The following is a 17,399-nucleotide window of genomic DNA, read 5'->3' on the forward strand; positions in this document are numbered from 1 at the left end:
TAACCTTTGTGAAGGCTAGAAAGATAAAAATGGGCTTGTGCTGGTTTTCTGTTCTTGGTGTTGAAACTTTAAGTGATTGCTTTGTGTAAAATTTGTAGTACCTGTAGTATAAAATCTAACCATTTAAATTTGTGAACACAATTCGGGTATCAATACTGTTCTGCCCTGCAGGTTCTGTAGTTTGGATCACCTTGTAGCAGCAACTGCTATGCAAGAAACATTTATGCAAAATGTAAATGAACTGCTTATCTGAAGGCATGGGTACATGTGTGAACTCCTGCAAGGCAATTAAGCTCCAAATTTGCATCATCAGCAGCTCCCACCTGATCTCACTTCAGTTAACGTGAAAGCTTACCCAGCTCTCACTGAAGGGTAAATTGCTGGCTTGTGCTCACTGAAGGGTAAAAGTGAACACATTCGTAGAGCAGAGCAGCTAACAAGACATGAATTAACATGCTAGTTTGTTTCGCAGTAATTTGTTCTGCTGCCATAACCTGACGATGCACAAGGCAACGAAACCAAGAGTGCTTCAACATGCACTTTTTTCTGTGACATTGTTTCTGTCACTTTGCTGCCGCTGAGTTGTCAGTGAACTGATAAGGATTAAAATGCTGCTTTTTCAGGTGGTCAGACCAATAATGGTGCGAAAGCTCTCCTTAAATTGGCTTTGGAGCTGTGTTTTCAGAAGGTCCAAAATATATTGATTTGCATTAAAATAAATTACAACATAAATTTATAAACTCACTGTGTGAATAACTTGTCTTTTCAGTGCCTTTTGTAGATGATTGTGTGATGCTTTAGGAACTAGTCTAATATTTAGTCTAATGTTGTAATCTCTTGGATTGCTAAAGTGGTGGAGGTTTCCTTGTTGTGTGGTGTTTGGTTTTTTTTTTCCTATGGTCATGAACATTCAGATGTTGAGGTGTCTGCTGTTAGCAGATAAAGATATTAGCAAGGTAGATGATGTTAGCAAGGTAGAGATAACCTTGAAATGTCAATCTGTTACCTGTCTTCTCCAGATCTCTGTGCTTACACGTGTATCTACGTGCCTTTGTTACTGGTTTGTCTCTGATATAACACTATATTTTGTGATTTAATTAGATTTTGAGTTTCCTAAACTGGCTTTCACCAGGTTTATCTTCAAATACTGTTTCTTCATTGTCATTGCTCTGGGCCCAAGCTGGATTTGGGATTGTAAAAGTGAGATTGAAACAGTGTCTTTGGTGGTTTGGTTTGTTTCTTCTTGTTTGGGTTTTTTTTAATACTTTTAATTACAGGAAAAGAATCAATTGCTAGGTATAGAAAAATCAGGGACTGGTAACTTTTAGCCTACCTAATCTGAAGACAGTATAAAACTTCTCGCAGTATCAGTGATGTCAGTTTAGCAGAAAATACCCTGCAAGCTTGTTGCAGCCTGGGTTGGTGTCTCTTGCATCGGCAGGCTTGCATGGCTTGCACACTGCAAAGAATTTGAGTAGAAAGTGCTCGCTTGTTTTTCTCTAGAGCTCCTGCACGGGGATTTTGAGCTCCAGACAAAATTAGTAGAAATTTCAACACTTAATTGTAACAATTAATGTGCTTCTTTCCTGAATCCTCAAATAAGCAGCCTGTGGGAATTGTTTTACTTAACACTTTCCCATTAGATGGCAATTCTAGTTATATTGGGTTGACATGCATGTTACCAGAAAATCAGACTTTTATAGGGCAAGCTATTTTGCAACCTACTCAAAACAGTCTGAAGTCTCAGAAAACCTGTGTGGCAGTTGGAGAAGGCTCACTGGTTGCCTGGCCAGAAATTAATTTTGCTATTTGTCAGCATTTCTATTAAATAGGATAAGCTATTTTTAAACCACTTGTTGCCAACATGACCTCAAAATTAGAACGTGTAGGATAATGGGTATGGTTTTCAGTGAAAAGGAAATACTTTTGGGCAAAATGCCATTTCACCTCCTCATAGGAAGTGTAGTTGAGGAATGCTTATTCTCATCCTCCCCTGTGGATTGAGACTCATGGTCAGAACAGATTTTCGATAAGGTATCAGTCTCATGGACAAAAGCAACACTTCCTGGGAGAAGTCCAAGGAAATGCTCACATAAACAAATGTTATGATAAGGCAATTAGACTGCGATTTCACAAGTGGTACAGTGGCTGCGTGCTGTTCTCAGTTCTTGTTTTGTTAAGCTTTTGAGATTCAGTGTTGAGGTTTTTTTGAGATTCAGGTTGTTTTTACACATTTGTAGGTTTGACATGTTGCTAAAGCATTTTTTAATCAGTCATACTCAGAATACTGACAGAAGAGCCTTACCTCTTTTATTTGTATAAGTTTGTATAAGTCTGTTGCCCTTTTTGGCAGAACAGAGTATCTATGTTTGTTTCTTAGGTGCTGGAGTGCAAGGTCAGGCAGCTGGGCCTTGAGCTATGCCCTGACCAGACTCCTGAGCTTTGCAGCGAAGCAGCTGGAGCAGAGGTTTTGCTCATTGTGCTGTGGCCCTGCCAGTCTTCAGCAGGGACAAGAGTGGGTGACTGTCCTCTTGAGCTGAAGTGCCGTGTGGAGATTTGCTGCAGTACATGTCACGCGTGTCACCTGCCTGCGGTGATTGAATGGCCCCCCTTGAAATTTTGGTTCCTTTAGTCTGCGTGATGCATGCACTCCTCTATCTGCAGTTTGAAAAGCAAAATACATAACTAGTACTGCTGTAATGCCTCGCTAAATCTTAATGGAGAATAGAAGCCTTGGGCTTCCTCTTAGAACTTCTGGAATTACCTTTGCACAGTCAAAGATTTTTAAATGGCTTTTACCATGTAAAATAAAAAAAACATGTTTGTAGGGGAACCGCTTCAGCTTGCTTAGCAGTAAGAAATGTGCATGTTTTTTATTTTGCACACACGTTCTGATCTCTAAATCCTACCAAGTAAACTCAAGAGAATATTTTATGTTACTAGTTATGTCGAGTGTTTTGCAGCTATGAAGGAATGACACCAACGCTGCTTTGTAACTAGATAATTGCAATTGAGAATCCCCAGGCAATTTCCTATCCCTGCTCTCACAGTTTGTTAGAGCTTGTGGCTATTCTAGGTACATGCTCCCTTCCAGGGAATGTTGTCTAGCCTTTGCCATACATCCCAACGCCTCACTTAATTTGCAAGGGAGATTTGGATTGCTTGGAGTGCCACACCTTATTGCTTTCAAATGCTCATCAAGTAGCTTTGAGTGTTGGTGTTTGCTGCAGAAGCGGAGTTTGGTCTGGTGTTTGGTATTTTAGAAATGCTTCAGGAATTATCCCTTATGCTGAAAGAACATCTAGACTTTAGAGGAGTAGTTACAGAACTGTCTTGCCCCTTTGAAGAGGTAAGACTGTATAAGTGTTTAGAGATTTACCCAGGATCTGGAAGTCAATTCAGTGCATTTCTCATTTAAATTTATTTTTAATATTTTTATTCTATTTTAAATATAATAAAATATAATAATAATATAATAAATAAAAACAATTCAATTACATTTTAAATATAAAAAAGTATAAATTTATATTTAATATATTTTAAATTAATAAATTATTAAATTAAATGAGAACTTTTACCAGTAGACTAAGCAAGGACTAGACTGTGCCCCTCAGTAAGAGCATGAACCTGTCACTCGTACTTAAACGGCAGCACAGGCACCTAATTTTAGGAGCAGTCCTAGGGCCATGAATCCTTGCTTTGCTGGGTGCCTTGGAAGCTTGTGCTACTGGTGTCCTGCTTGGTTGCTCTAGGTAGGTGTTTAAGTTCGGGAAGGCAGGATTCCATGTGCATTGCTCTTCAGAGCTTCTCTGTCAGCTATTTTAGGTAACTTTATGCTCAGAGTAATAGTTATTCCTGGGTCTAATGCTTCAGTTGTTGTGGAAGGCTGTTAAACAAGTAATGTGGATTTGTGTTTTCCACTTTGAAGTGCCTATCTATCTTTCTCTGAATCTGTGTCCAAAATATTTTGCTTTCACAGTACCTCCATTCATATTTGCAGAAACTTAGATTTTTCACAGGGGCATTTGTGGTGATGATAGTCATTGACCCACAGTGGCTAAATGTGCGTTTAGTGCCAATTCACAGTATTCTTTTTTTATTTCTCCTTCTAGGACGTGAAAATCTGAGAAATGAACAAGTTACGGCAAAGCTTTAGGAGAAAGAAAGATGTCTATGTCCCAGAGGCCAGTAGGCCTCATCAGTGGCAGACTGATGAAGAGGGAGTTCGTACTGGCAAGTGTAGCTTTCCTGTTAAGGTAAGAGTTTCTGCCTTTTGGATATCCATGAGGTACCCTTGCCATGAATTATTATTTGGGTTTTTTTTGACAAGCATAAGCCAGCGGCATGCTTCATTACACACTGACCTATTTTACATTCAGCTCTCATTGCAAAGGATGTGCGTTTTTTTTTAAGCCAGATGACTCATGTAACAGATGCCGTGGAAAATCAGTCTGAGATACTGTACATTATCTAGTTGAAATAAATAATGTAGCTAGACAGAGGATTAATATAATATTTCTCTTAATTTTTCTGGAAGAGCAGAAATGGTAGGCCTCTTGGCTTGCATGGAAGGGTAGTTGGTTCTCTGTTAAAAATGTAGTTATGGTTACAGTTTGACTTGTAAGGTAAGTGGTGGGTTGTCCTTGGAAAGGACTCTTTCTTCCCTTCTGATAATTAAAAACATTGCCAAGTAACACCTGGGTTTTCAGTGCTTCAAGTTATAAGCACTTAACTTCTGAGAGTGTCTTCTGTGCTACGATTTTGTGTGTGTGTATGTATTACAGACTATTAATGCATGTGAAACTGAAATTACCCCTTTGAAGTCTTGAGAACTCATTCCAGATTATTGGAGTATTATAAGTAGGTATTTTCTTTTGTGTCACCACTTGTCCTTCCCCTTATTTAAGAAACAATGTTATTTTAATATTTTAGAATAACGTTTAATGTTAATACTTAAGAAATACAATAATAAAAAACCCTCGAGATTTAACATGTCTTGTTGCATATGCTCCCCTTGTAATCAAAAGCTTTCTTCCTCAGGGCACACTAATACTAACTCTATAATAGATTGTAAACAGGTGACACTTAGAGAAAGCTAACGGATCAAATTTCCGCACAAGGAAAACAGTCTATGGTTCTGACACCTGAGGACCTTTTAATAGTTTTTATCTGTACTATGCTTAAAGTAATTCTGTCTGATAGTTAAACAGTTGATGTTGCTAGGTGGAAACTGGCTGTTACATATTTTTCTAAAGCTGTGGGCATGTGCAGATATACAATAAACTCTTACACTAGGTTCATGCCCTACTTCACGATAGTTGCTTATGTGTGCTTTTACGTATTACTCAAGTGTATGTAACGTTTCTAGTTTGTTACGGTTGCTTGCTTATTTGTCCTTGTCTTTTGTTAGTTTTCTGCTAGAAGGAAGGAACTATAATCCAGTACTAAACAGAGACGGTGTTTTGCCAGAACTTTGAAAGTGAGTAACTGTTCTTGTGGAAGCTCAGACTTAGATTAAGATTTAACAGTGTCTAGGAGACAGTAGAGCTGTTACCTTAAGGATCATAATTTTTTAATAATTTTAGCTGTTACACAGGTTAAAAAGCGAAATACTCAATTTCTGGACATTCAGTTTTACTCCAATTTTTTCAGTCCTTTACTGAGCACAAAGGGCGTGAACCACTTATTGCTGTTCAAAGACTGACTTTTTAAAACTCTCAGTCAGGACTTGCACTTATAATGACAAATGCTTCTTGTATTTAAATGAAGCATTCGTCTGTTCTGGACAGATGTACCCGAAATCAAAAAGGGTTCTGGACTATTTTGTGCTGAAAAGGTGTAGAAATGGATGAGTCTTTACATCCAGCTATTGTTATGGGGCTGATTTACCTTATTTGCCCACTTTATATTGGAAGTAACTTAATTTGTTCTTTGGAAAAAATACCCTGAAGTAAATGCATCTTTACATACATTTCTTGGTTTGGTCAGAATGGTAGACTATTAATATTTAAAGAATTTGCAATAAGGTGAAAACTTTTTAAATCAGAACAATTTGACATTGCGATGGTTTAGCTAATTTGATTAGAATTTATCTTCCAAAATGCTGTACCTTGGGATGGGCAGTAGTGGAAATTTTTATTAGGCTTGAGATGTAGAGTGGGTGTTAACTGGTGTTTAATAGATACAGACAGGAAGTATACCATTGTGAGTGAATGAGATAAACCAGATGTAGAGTCATCGGTTTAGTGGGTGGTACTATATTTTGCTCGCAAAAAGAATAGAACTTTGTGCTATTGAAGGAGAGTATCCTGTCACGCTGTTCTTGGGTATTATTTGGCAATTCATACATTCCAGGAAAAGTATGCTGTCTCCTATGTCCTTAAATATCTAATGGGGTGACTTTTCTTCCTGATGCTTCTCAGTGGAGCAGAATAAACTGAGATATTTTTGGAAAAATGGTTAATGAATAGGAATGCATTTAAATCTGAAACATGGTGAAAATGTCTTCATTTTCTTACAGTTCCTAAATGGGAATTCCAGAGTGGTCCATTGCTTATAGTATTGCTGCTCAGCCACTGTTTCTGGAGGGTTAGTCTGTCTTTATTCTTTATGGCCTGCTTTGCCCACTCGCTAAAAATCATCAGACATAGTTCTTTGGAGCTCAAAGCATAGCTGAGTAGTGAGATTGGAGTCTGGCTTTTGCAGGGATTATGAAAATTTTGCCTGTATAGCTGGTGAAGACCTGAGAATTGTTAACAAATGGCTCTGCAGCTGTCTTTAAGGTTTTCTGTATGAAAGTAAAATACATGAAACTAATGTAGTAGCAGCCATGTGGAGGGCTTTGTTTCTTCCAGTGCTTGCTGGGTTTTTTTAGGTAAGACTAATATTCTGGGTTTTTGAGAGAGGAGACTAGTGTAAATGCAGAGTAGGGATGTTTGCTTCTGGTTTGTCTTGTAGAAGAGAAAGATCATGAAAGTTTGATGGGTGAAAGATATGTCACTATCTAAAAGTACTGTTAAGTTGGTTTGTGGCTTAACTTCATGCCTTTAGGCATTCATGTTTTGCCCAGAGTTGAGGTGTTTGTAGAGTGCTAGCATAGATTTATCCTTTTTTAGATACTACAGAACATGTGGAAGCACTTTGAAAATTGTGTTGCAAATAGGATTTCATCGTGCCTTCAGGCTTCATTCTGTTAGTGTTGGACAGGGACTACACTAACTGGTCATTCACTGTGCTTTGAGGATGCTGCGCTGTAAACAGATTTAATATTATTGAGAGAATATCTGTGTGGCACAGTTCTTGAAGCTCTTCTTGTGCTACATTCACAGCTGATCCATATTGTTAATTAAAGTCTAAGTGTGCTGCTGGATTTTGAGCAAATCCGATACATCGATGGATTATCTTGATTTTGGTAGAGAAGATGCTCTGTGGAAGATATTGGCAAGATTCCTATTACATTGTTGCTTTAAAATTCAGGGGAGTGGATTTGATGCACAGTTGGTTCTCTCCAGTGCTGGCTGACAAATTTGGAGGTGGTGATAATCCTGGGCATATACTGTTACTTTTAGGCAATAACACTTCCTTTTGTTTGGGTTTTTTTTGTTTAACAGTGTTGTGTTTTTCCACTATTTGTAGTGTCTGTGTTGTATGTAAGCAGCTACTGATCCTATTTTCTGTCATTCATTTTAGTGTGTGTAGGATGTATTTACAGATATCTTCACCGTGCTGGATATCTAACCATGCTTGAGGTGGTAATATGACACATTCTGAATAGGGCCTTGGAATGGCTACTGACTTTATTGCAGTGCTCTTCTGCATACACTGTTCTGAATCCACTAAAGTAATATTGAAAGAAGAGCCAGGGTGCTGAAGTGTACAACTGAATGGTTTTTTTGAACTCCACTGCATCAGCAGAGAGACAGGTGCCTGCCTGTCAGCAAAAGTATGAAAAGGATGTTAAACTTGTGTTTGGACAAGTGTGACTTGCAGACTTCTGCTATTCCATTGTGAATGTAGTGGTATTGTTCTCTTGACTTTTGTGGTGTGAAGGCATGGTACATTGCAGCTTTTATAGATGTTCTCAGAGTTGCCCTGTTATTAAAAGTGGCACTTTTATAGCTGCTGGAAAATCTGTGCAGAAGTATATTTTCAGGCGTGAGTTCTCTTCCACTGTCCTAACAAACTAAAAAGTAACTACCATGTTTCAGTAGTAATTCTTCCCTCTGAGAGAAAAACTGTGCCAGATGTATGTAATGTATAAGGAACTTAGAGACATTGTATTTAAACTATTCAGAAGTAGATTATTCTAACAGACGTTATGGCCGTGCTTATCAGTGCTATAATTTATTTTTGCATAATCTTTATACTTCATAATTGCAAAAAACGAAGTTCATTGACATAAACATTTTCAAACTTGCTTTCTTGCTCCAGATGCTACCTTACAGAGAACGTACAGCAGTTGTATGTTTTAATGAGTAAAATATTTGACACTAGGGCTTCTTTTGTCTGAATGCCTTTTCAAATGTCCCTCTGGGTAAGTAGTTTTTATTCATACAAATGCACTTCAGAGTAACTGGCCTGTGAAATTTATATCAGAAGATTTAGGTCATTTCCCTCTACTTAAAGAAACCAAACATTTGCAAATTCTTGGTGGTTCTAACCAACTGGATATGTTAAACAGAATATTAATAACTGATGCTTACTGATCATTCTAGAAGACGCAGAAGTTGCATCTGTCTTGGATTTTGTGACTTTCATGATTTTGGTGGTCAGTCTCTTTTGACCTTAATGCATCTAAGGCTACTGTTGCCTGTAGCCTGCAAGTTTACTTGCATTTTTTTATTCTGTTTATTCCAGCTGGAAGACTAAAGATATCAGTGAAAAAAGTCCATGTGGAAGAGTAACTAACCACATTTGTGTTTTTGAAGTCCAGGATTTGCAGCTGGATGTCTGGTATCATGTGAATTAGCCTGTCCACTGAATCTTGATTTCTGTGTTAGTGTTGACAAATAAAAGTTGCATGGATACAGTTGTACATTCACACATAAAAGGATTGACTTTCCAGAGTAAATAGTTGTCAGCTGTTTCCTATCTAGCCCTTGCTTTGGTGGGAGATGTTTGGAGGACACTGTATTGCTCTGTATTCAAGCAGATAGAGAAGGAAAGGCAACAACTTACACTGAGCCCTGTTGAGTATCCTTACTGGGAGTGAGTGTCAGTTCTCATCCCTGGGTGTCCCTGTGACTTGACAGCATCTTATGTCATTAGGCTGAGCACAATCAGTAGGAAACAGGCCATTTCTGTCACTTTGCTGTGTCCTCTCATACCGCTCGTAGCTGCACAGTTGTCGTCTTTAGTTTTGGAATTTAAATATTGAACTTTGTTGCTTAATGTCAAATTTATAATTCTTACATTAAAAGTAACTTCTTATTTTTAATCAGTTCATAAATACAGCTTGCATGCCATTCTGTTCCTCCGGATCAGAAAGACTGGTACTCAACACAGGTAACTGTGGCTTTTATTTTGCTACTTTGAAATAATAGTAGCTGTGAAAGAGTTTACTAGCATGTTGATGCTGAAGTGCCTTTGTTAGGCATGTGATATTTTTGACTGTGAAAGCTTGGGGTGCTGGAATAGTCTTTGGAAACTATGTTAAGTATTTTTAAGGTAATGTGACAAATCTGCTGATTTCTGAAATGTTGCACAGTTTTACGCATTAAACAGTAGAAATCCCTACCTTTTTAAGGCATGAACTGATGTCAGCAATGAACAATAACCATTTCTGTTGACTGCTAACCCAGCAGCAAACAAAGGTACATTTTAAAAATCCTGCAGTATTTAAGATCACAGGATAAAAGCTTGAAAACAGCTAATAATAAAAGAATGGTGGCTATAACAGGTGTGACACTTGCCTACAATATATTCCTATGCGTTTTTGTCATGATTAAAAAGAATGTAATGCAATCCTTAGTGTTTAAACTTTTCACACTTGTGCCCAACCCTTGGTTTTGTTCAAATAGCCTTGCAAACAAGTGTTAAATGAAGCTTCTTTACTCAGTTCTAAAACCATCCTGTCTTTGGCCAGGGTCAAATTCTTAAATTACTTAGTAAACTTCAAATTGTTTTAAAAATACAGCTATTAAGGTTTAGAGCCATAAAAGTGGTTTGGATGTCCTTGCAGGAATATTTATTTTAAATGTAATTTAGGTGTTGGAAATCAAAAAGTTTTCATTGGGTTATACTTTTTAATTCTGCGTGGTTTGTTTTTTTAAAATCAGGCGATTTCCAGTGTCATAAGTGGAAACTAAATTTTTTACAAGACTTGAAGAAAAGGTACAATGTGCACCTGTGCAGTGTGTTTTTAAAACTTTGTGCTATCAACACCTGATTTTCCTTTTTTTTTTTTCCCCCTTTTTTTAATGTAAGAAAAATATAATTGTATTTACTAGTGCTGAATTCCTGGAAAAGTAGGAATTGCACATCAGAGCAAATGATTGAAAACTGAGTCTGTCAGTGCGTACGTGAAGCTGTATAGGGGCTAGGAGAAATGGTGGCTGTAAGCCTCATCAAGGGAAATTTAGGATATGCATTAACAACAACCTCCCTTTCTAGTAGCCAGGCATGTAAGCCATAGAGTAGAAGGTCTACCCTATTGATCTCAAGTTACAGAAATGTCATAATACTTCAAGGCTGATTTCTCTGTGTAGATGTGGAAGTAGATCCTGCCTTGAGGCAAGTGCTGTCCTACATAACCTCCCGAGTTCCTTCTCTGTCTTGTTTTAGGGATTTGTGGGAATATGAAGAATGTAGCATTTGTGTATCCTCTGTTGAGCTTTGCTACTTAATCTTCAGTAGTCCTAACTGGAAACGTTTGTTATTCCTTCACAGTGTTGTTTCTGTTCACACTGATAAATATGGTATGAGAACCAGTAAGTGAAATGCACGGTGTGGCTTTTAGGTGGGTGTGATGTGAGGAGACACGGAACTACTGGTATAGCTTACTACTTTGTCTTTAGATTCTTTTGACCCACAACTGTTCAGAGACATTTAGCAGTCATTGTCTGTTACAGCTCCTGTGTTGAGGGGTTTAACAGGCTGATGAGACATAGTAATTTCTGGTAACTTACGGAAGTGGAAGAAGTTAGATTCTAAGGACATGTGTGGCATTGTAACCAATGTGTAGCTTTGACTAAGCAGAATTAAGCTTAGTTTGTGGATGCTTGATGGTGGAGTTTCTCTTGTCTGGGCTTCTACAGCTCTGTCTAAGCAAACATCTGTTTCAACCAGATAAATTAAAAAGCAGGAGCATGGGTGTGAGAAGAGAGAAATAAAGCATTGAGCACTGGAATGTAAATCTTACAGAAGGCAGTGGCAAAGTAGCTCAGCTTTAAGATGTACCCAGGCTTTCTGGATTTAAACTTGTGTCTAGTTGCAAGACAGCATTTCACTGTGAAACGGTGAAGCTCAGGCTTTAATTCTTAAGCAATGCCAATTCCAGAAGCGTATCTACACATCCAGATGCCAAGTAGTCAGTCCTACTGTTACAAATAATACCCCCGTTGTAGAGAGAACAGTATTTATGCAGAGGAAAAAAGAGGAATGTCAGTGCTTCTAGGAAAAATAGCAAGGAAATGGTGGTGTGCTTCTCTCCGTGGCAGCTAGTTCCCTAGCATGGGACACCTTGGCCAAGGTTTACATTAAACTCATTTCCTGTGTCCGTCTGGTTTCAAATGTAATCTGAAGAACCTAATCTGTTATTGCAAATAAAACAGTGCATGTGAACATCTGCTGATACAGAGGGAACTTCAATGATTTGTGTAGCTGTGTCTGTCTGGAAGAGAGACTGTAACAGCATATCACCAAGCTCGAACAAACAAAACTGGCTTGAGTGAGTTGTTCAGGTCAAAGGAGTTCTGGTCAAAGATCTTTCTTTGAGCCAGCTATTACTGCTGAACGTTGAAATTTTGAAAACTGCCTCAGCCAAGTATTTGCAAAAGAAATTAAAACAAAGCAAGCAGATCAGGGCAGCGTTTCTTGTACTAGGACGTGGGTGATAGATCTGTGTTTCTGACCTGATATATCAGCCCATGATGTTTTCTTAGGAGCAATTTCAATAGTGTATATTTGGGTGAAGGCAGGACAGCTTCACCAAGACCACTTGATATGGTTACTTAAGTTGTTGATTTTTAGATGGAAAGTTGGAAAAAGTTTAAGATGTTGAAGAAGAATAAAGTTTCTCAAGCATTTTTCAAGTTCTAAGAGCATTTTGCTATGTGCCAATTTAACTTGTCCTGTGTTGATCACTTTCTATTTGATTGGAGATTGATACCAAACACCACCATCTGTGAAAGAGTACGTAAAGTCCTGAGGTGAAAAGGAAAAAAAATGTTTTTTTGATTACTTGCTCTACCATCATCTTATCCTTTTTTTCTGAAAATATTAATATAAGCAATACCTCTATTTGAAAATGTTTTGTTAAGGTGGTCTCCAACAGCCCCTATATTGGATTAGAGCTTTTATGTTACTTTGTATGTGGACTCTGCCCACAAGGATTTTGTATTTCTGTAAAAGCTTTGGTGGTTAATTTCTGATATAATGATTAAATCTCTTACTGAACATCTTACAGCTGAGAATTGCTGATGCCACGACTATCATTCATCGGTTGCTATGGAAATTAAGTAGGAATGCATTCAATATTAATACTGCATTCCTACTATGTGCACTTTCATGGTGGAAAAGTACTCGCTTTCTTCAGGAATACTAGCTGCAGTGATTTTTGTGACAAGAGTGCTCCTTGCAAATTTGTCTGGGGTACCCCTTCCTTACTGTTCTGCAAAGTCATCAGCCACCATAGTTTGTGCAGTTCACATTGATTTTTGTGCACCCAGTAATTATGTGTCCCAGTCCTTGAGTGTGTTTGTGGTAACATGCGATGATGGATTTGCATGAGATTCTACTTACATAGGACAAGTCGCAGCCCAGGCACTTCACAGTATGTTTCTTCTACTTTAGTTTGAAAGGGAACTTCCTTTCAGAGATCCTGAAAGGTTGTGTATAGAAGTGTGGGATTTGTGTATCTGCTTTTTAAAGTGGTTTCCATGTAGTCTCTTTTCTGTGGTGGGACAACAGAGCTTGGTGATGATTTATTTTTGTGAAGTCTTAGATTCTGGTGTTTAACTTGCATTTCAGGCTGTAAGGAGCAGGCCATGTCTTAATCTAACTAGCAGGCATATTTTCCTTCTCTTTTAAATTTTGAAATGTCATTCATAAAATGCTATTGCAGTATTAAGTTGAGCTGTTTCAAATTTAAGGTTAAGTTGTGATATAATTACAATTTAACACTTCTGATTAAAATGCAAGGGTACTAGAAATTATCTCAGTCTGTAGCAGAGCTGTTTGCCAAGTTTCTTGAAGGAATGTCTTTAATTACTACCCATTAAAAGTCAGATAAATTATTGTAGCACTGGTTAGACACAGGAGCTGTGTATGTCTACTCTCAGCCTTGTGAGAGGAAAAGAGTTTTTAGAAATAAGGCTGAAGTCTTGGAAGGGGACCTGGTGCCTAAGGGACACTTGGCTAAAAGAAGAGGAGGACCGCAGTGTTCTGGTCATACAGTTGAAAGTTATTTTTATAAGAAAGAAACTTAAAAATGTATTGGTATCTATAAGGAATTAACACACCACCACACCACCCCAGGAAAAAACCCAAACAAACCAGGAAGAATTTTGAAACTGCCTGTGAAATGTACAAAGCCACTGATACTGATAGCGATGAGCTTCTGGCATCTGCAAAAATGGTGCAATGGGACGAACAAGTGTTTTCTGATGAAGGGCTTAAAATGTAAAGTGTAAGTGCAAACAAAGCACCTTTTGTCCTTATATCATAAAGAAGTATTGTGTCACAGTGTAATTTCTTTTATAATTCAGAATTGATTGATGCTCAATGAGGTCTGTGGATTGTACCCTTTTGGTGTGGGTAGATGCACTTGATATGTGTAATAATGTCCCCATTCACTGGAGTGGAAGCGGTATTGAAATCTGCAGCTAAACTTGCTGTCTCTGGCAGCAGTGGCATGACTGATTGCTGAAAGTTGGAGCATGGGACTTGAATAGAGGTTTGGCAACACAGGGGAAAATGGTTGTCTGTTTTGGAGTGTGACATGAGGCAATATTTACCCTGCTCTGCTTCTCCCTTTTCCAAGCAAAAGGCAGGTTGCCAAGTGCAGGGACTGAATGGTTTGGATCTTCAGTTGGAAACATTTTGCCTACGCTGGGGTAAATGAGATGTGCAGATAGCTCAGGAAAGCCGAAAGTTGTCCTCTTACTTGTATGATACTTAGTGGTCATGCAAACTAGATGCCTTATTCCATACATACATCTTTTTTTTTTTTTTTTCTGTCCTCTATAAACCTCAGCATTGTTCATGTCTATACTGGCCTGCCTGCCACCCCCCTACCCTCCAGCCCCTTTTTTTAAAGAGAAGTTGACAAACTTTCTGAAGTTAACTAAACCCAAAACTTTCCCATGACAACTGTGCACAACCACAGAATTTCTGCATCTCTGGAAGTTCCAGAGGAGCTGTGGCAGAACTGAAGATCCAGCTACAATATTGTAGATATAAATCTGTTTGATATAAATATGTACTTCCAGACACATAGTCAATGCATCTTTAGTTGTTACTATTTGTGTATTTTTAGGATGAAAATTTTCTAGTTAGTGTGTGTTCTGGAGAAATTCAGATCTTGTGCAACTGTTCAGCAAGCTCAGCTGAGGGAGTACAGTTGCTGTTTTGGCAGCTCCAGCATTCAATTATGAGGCTTCAGCGTCACAGAGCTCGTTTTGAAAAAGCTCTAAAGTGTCAGATCTCTTTTATTTACCTTCTAGTTTCTATGTAATTTATTTCACAAGCTGTTCTCCAGCTGCGAGGGCTAGTTTAAATGAAATGCTTGCAGAATTGTTCCATCCAGATTTACGCTGTTTTAAGAGTGCCACATAGTGAGATTTAATGTTAAACCCCTCTGTCACTTAAGATCTTTTAAATCTTTCAGCAGCTTAATGATATGTAGGTGATAAGTAGAGTATCTTTTGGAGCATCCTGCCTTGCGTGAAAAAAATCTCAACTTTCAAATTTCCGTTAAATCTTTAAAACAGTGAGTTTGTCAGTTTAGTGGATTCTGTTATGTTATTGTGATAGAGTGCTTCAGTATGGTGCTAAAGAGTGAAACTTTTTTGTCCATCTAGTTAAGTATGGTATCCTGAATAGTGAAACAAAAGCTGGGAGATTGCAAATAACTCATGACAGAATATTCTGTAATGGAGTGGGACTTCCCAATAGATAATTAAGCCTGGGTTTGCCACTGCAGTAAGTGACACAAGCATTGATTCTGATATTTTAAAACTGTTTCTTCACCCTCTAGCTAGTCTAGAATATACATGCTGAATTACATACAGTTCTTACAATGTAAGACACACAAACTGGGTTAAGTTTCTTTGACCTATACCTCTTATTACAAAATTTCAGAAAGCTTTTACTGAATAATTTCTATGGATTTCTTCAAGAGTTAAGCACTTTGAATAAGGATGTGAATGCTTCTGAGAGAACATTTACTTCCCTTACCAAAAGGAACTATGATTGAAAAAAGTGGGGAGAAACTGGAAAACTGGAGCTTGCTTTTTTTCCACAGAATGTGAAATGAAACTATCCACAGTACCCTGAGCGCTATACTTCGATGTATTTCTTGAAATTGCTTTCTCTATAGGCTAATACTATTCTGGGTTATTAATTTAAAAGCTTTGAAGCTTGCAGTTTCTATTCGCTGTTGTTTTGCTGGTTTTTTTAAGTAGTGCTTGATAAGATGAATTTACAGAAAACTGATATTTTAAACAATTTTTTGTGAGAATGAGGAATGTTTCAGTATCCACATGAAAGCCTGGTGTTGTAATGAAGACAAAAAATTTTGGTTTACAATTTTTTAAAAAAGGAGGGGAAAAAAGAAAAAAAAAGAATGACGTTTTCTGTTTGCAACGTTGACATATCTGTACTTGGACATCTTACCATGTAGTATAGTGCAGTTTTTAATACTTAGTGCATTTGTCATTATTCAAAAGTAATTTATTCATAGTCATCTCTATATTGACTTAAGGTTTTCATGCTACACTAGTATAAAAAAGTGACTAAAGCTCATGCTGAATAAGCAGGAAAATACTGTTCTACTTTTCAGTTTAATTTCCACCACCCCCACCACCCCCTGAGTAAGGAAAGTCTGTCTTTCCCTCAAAATTTCTAGATGTATTATGCTTTTCTACTGATGCTGGTGCCCCATGTGAATACAAAGCAAACCTCCAAGTATAGGTCTTAAAAGAAGGCTAGCAAAGTACTGTAAATGTCTGTCATCTCGGCTGTACTGACATGAATTCAGACTGGATTTTTAAACCCAGGGAGTTTAAGGAGCCACTGTTAAGCTTTTCTCTCCCTGCTGTCTTTCCTGCAGTACTTGGGACATGTCGAAGTGGATGAATCCAGAGGAATGCATATCTGTGAAGATGCTGTGAAGAGACTGAAATCTGTATGTATATTTGTTTCATGAAAAAGTTGGCTTTGGGGCTGTGAGCATTACTGGAAAAGGTTCGGTCGGCAGCAGTGCCCCAGCTAAAGACTGAACTTTTGACCCATGTTAGGAGAACAGTTGGCCAGTTTGAGAGCACTGCTGCAGTTAGGGGGACGTGCTAATCTGATGATGAGAGGGAGAGAGTTACAACTGTTCTTTCTACTTGCAGAAACTATTTGCAAAACAAATGTGTAAAAAATCCTCTGTGACCTTTCAGACTAAGTTGGTACCCACATGGGACTTCAGCCATTGTTTTTTAACAGTTCTTTCTCCCTCTCTCTCTTTTCCTCTCTCCCCCTCTCTCTCTCCCTCTGTTGCCTGCCACTTTAATAGTGACTTAATTCACCGTTATTATACAAAATATTACTTGATTTAGGCTGCTTTTTTCTAATGCACTGCAACATTTTAGTCATGCATGAAATAATCTGGCTTGCATCTGCTCAAAGTGGCCTGAAGGCTGCCTAATTCTGATATGTCATGAAGTGGGCTGCTCTTAGTTTGGCTTCTGTGAACGTTTGCTCCTGTAAATGGCACTCGTTCAAAGCTCTTTGTATTTCTGTGGCTCATTTGAAGGGGTTTTGTCATCTCTTTCCTGCAGTAGTATTACCATAAAATCCTGCGGAAATAGCAAACTCCAGAAAGGCAGTGATCAGTCTATCAAGGAACTGAGGCTAAAACAACGTTGAAGAGAACAGAAGGAGAAAATGCATTCATATTTGAAGTTTGAATGGAGATAGAGATCTGCAGTCCTTTTCATCACTTCTCTTGTGACTTAGCCTATATACATTCTTCA

General features: G+C 38.0%; 1 protein-coding gene across 12 annotated transcripts in view; it reads left to right on the forward strand.

The window, feature by feature from the left end:
* NUMB (NUMB endocytic adaptor protein) overlaps nucleotides 1-17,399 on the forward strand; it is a 96,157-nt gene that overhangs the window by 56,641 nt on the left and 22,117 nt on the right. For 11 of the 12 annotated variants that reach the window (XM_055715087.1, XM_055715089.1, XM_027808089.2 and 8 more), the window contains exons 2-3: nucleotides 4,113-4,256; nucleotides 16,490-16,564. In XM_055715087.1, the coding sequence (XP_055571062.1) occupies nucleotides 4,131-4,256; nucleotides 16,490-16,564 (201 nt within the window). In that variant the 5' untranslated portion in view covers nucleotides 4,113-4,130. Of the gene's footprint in view, nucleotides 1-4,112; nucleotides 4,257-9,363; nucleotides 9,505-16,489; nucleotides 16,565-17,399 lie in introns of those variants that run through there. The other variant, XM_055715091.1, reaches the window with a different exon arrangement.

The sequence above is a fragment of the Falco cherrug genome, chromosome 7, assembly GCF_023634085.1.
Source record: "Falco cherrug isolate bFalChe1 chromosome 7, bFalChe1.pri, whole genome shotgun sequence".
NCBI classification, from domain to species: domain Eukaryota; kingdom Metazoa; phylum Chordata; class Aves; order Falconiformes; family Falconidae; genus Falco; species Falco cherrug.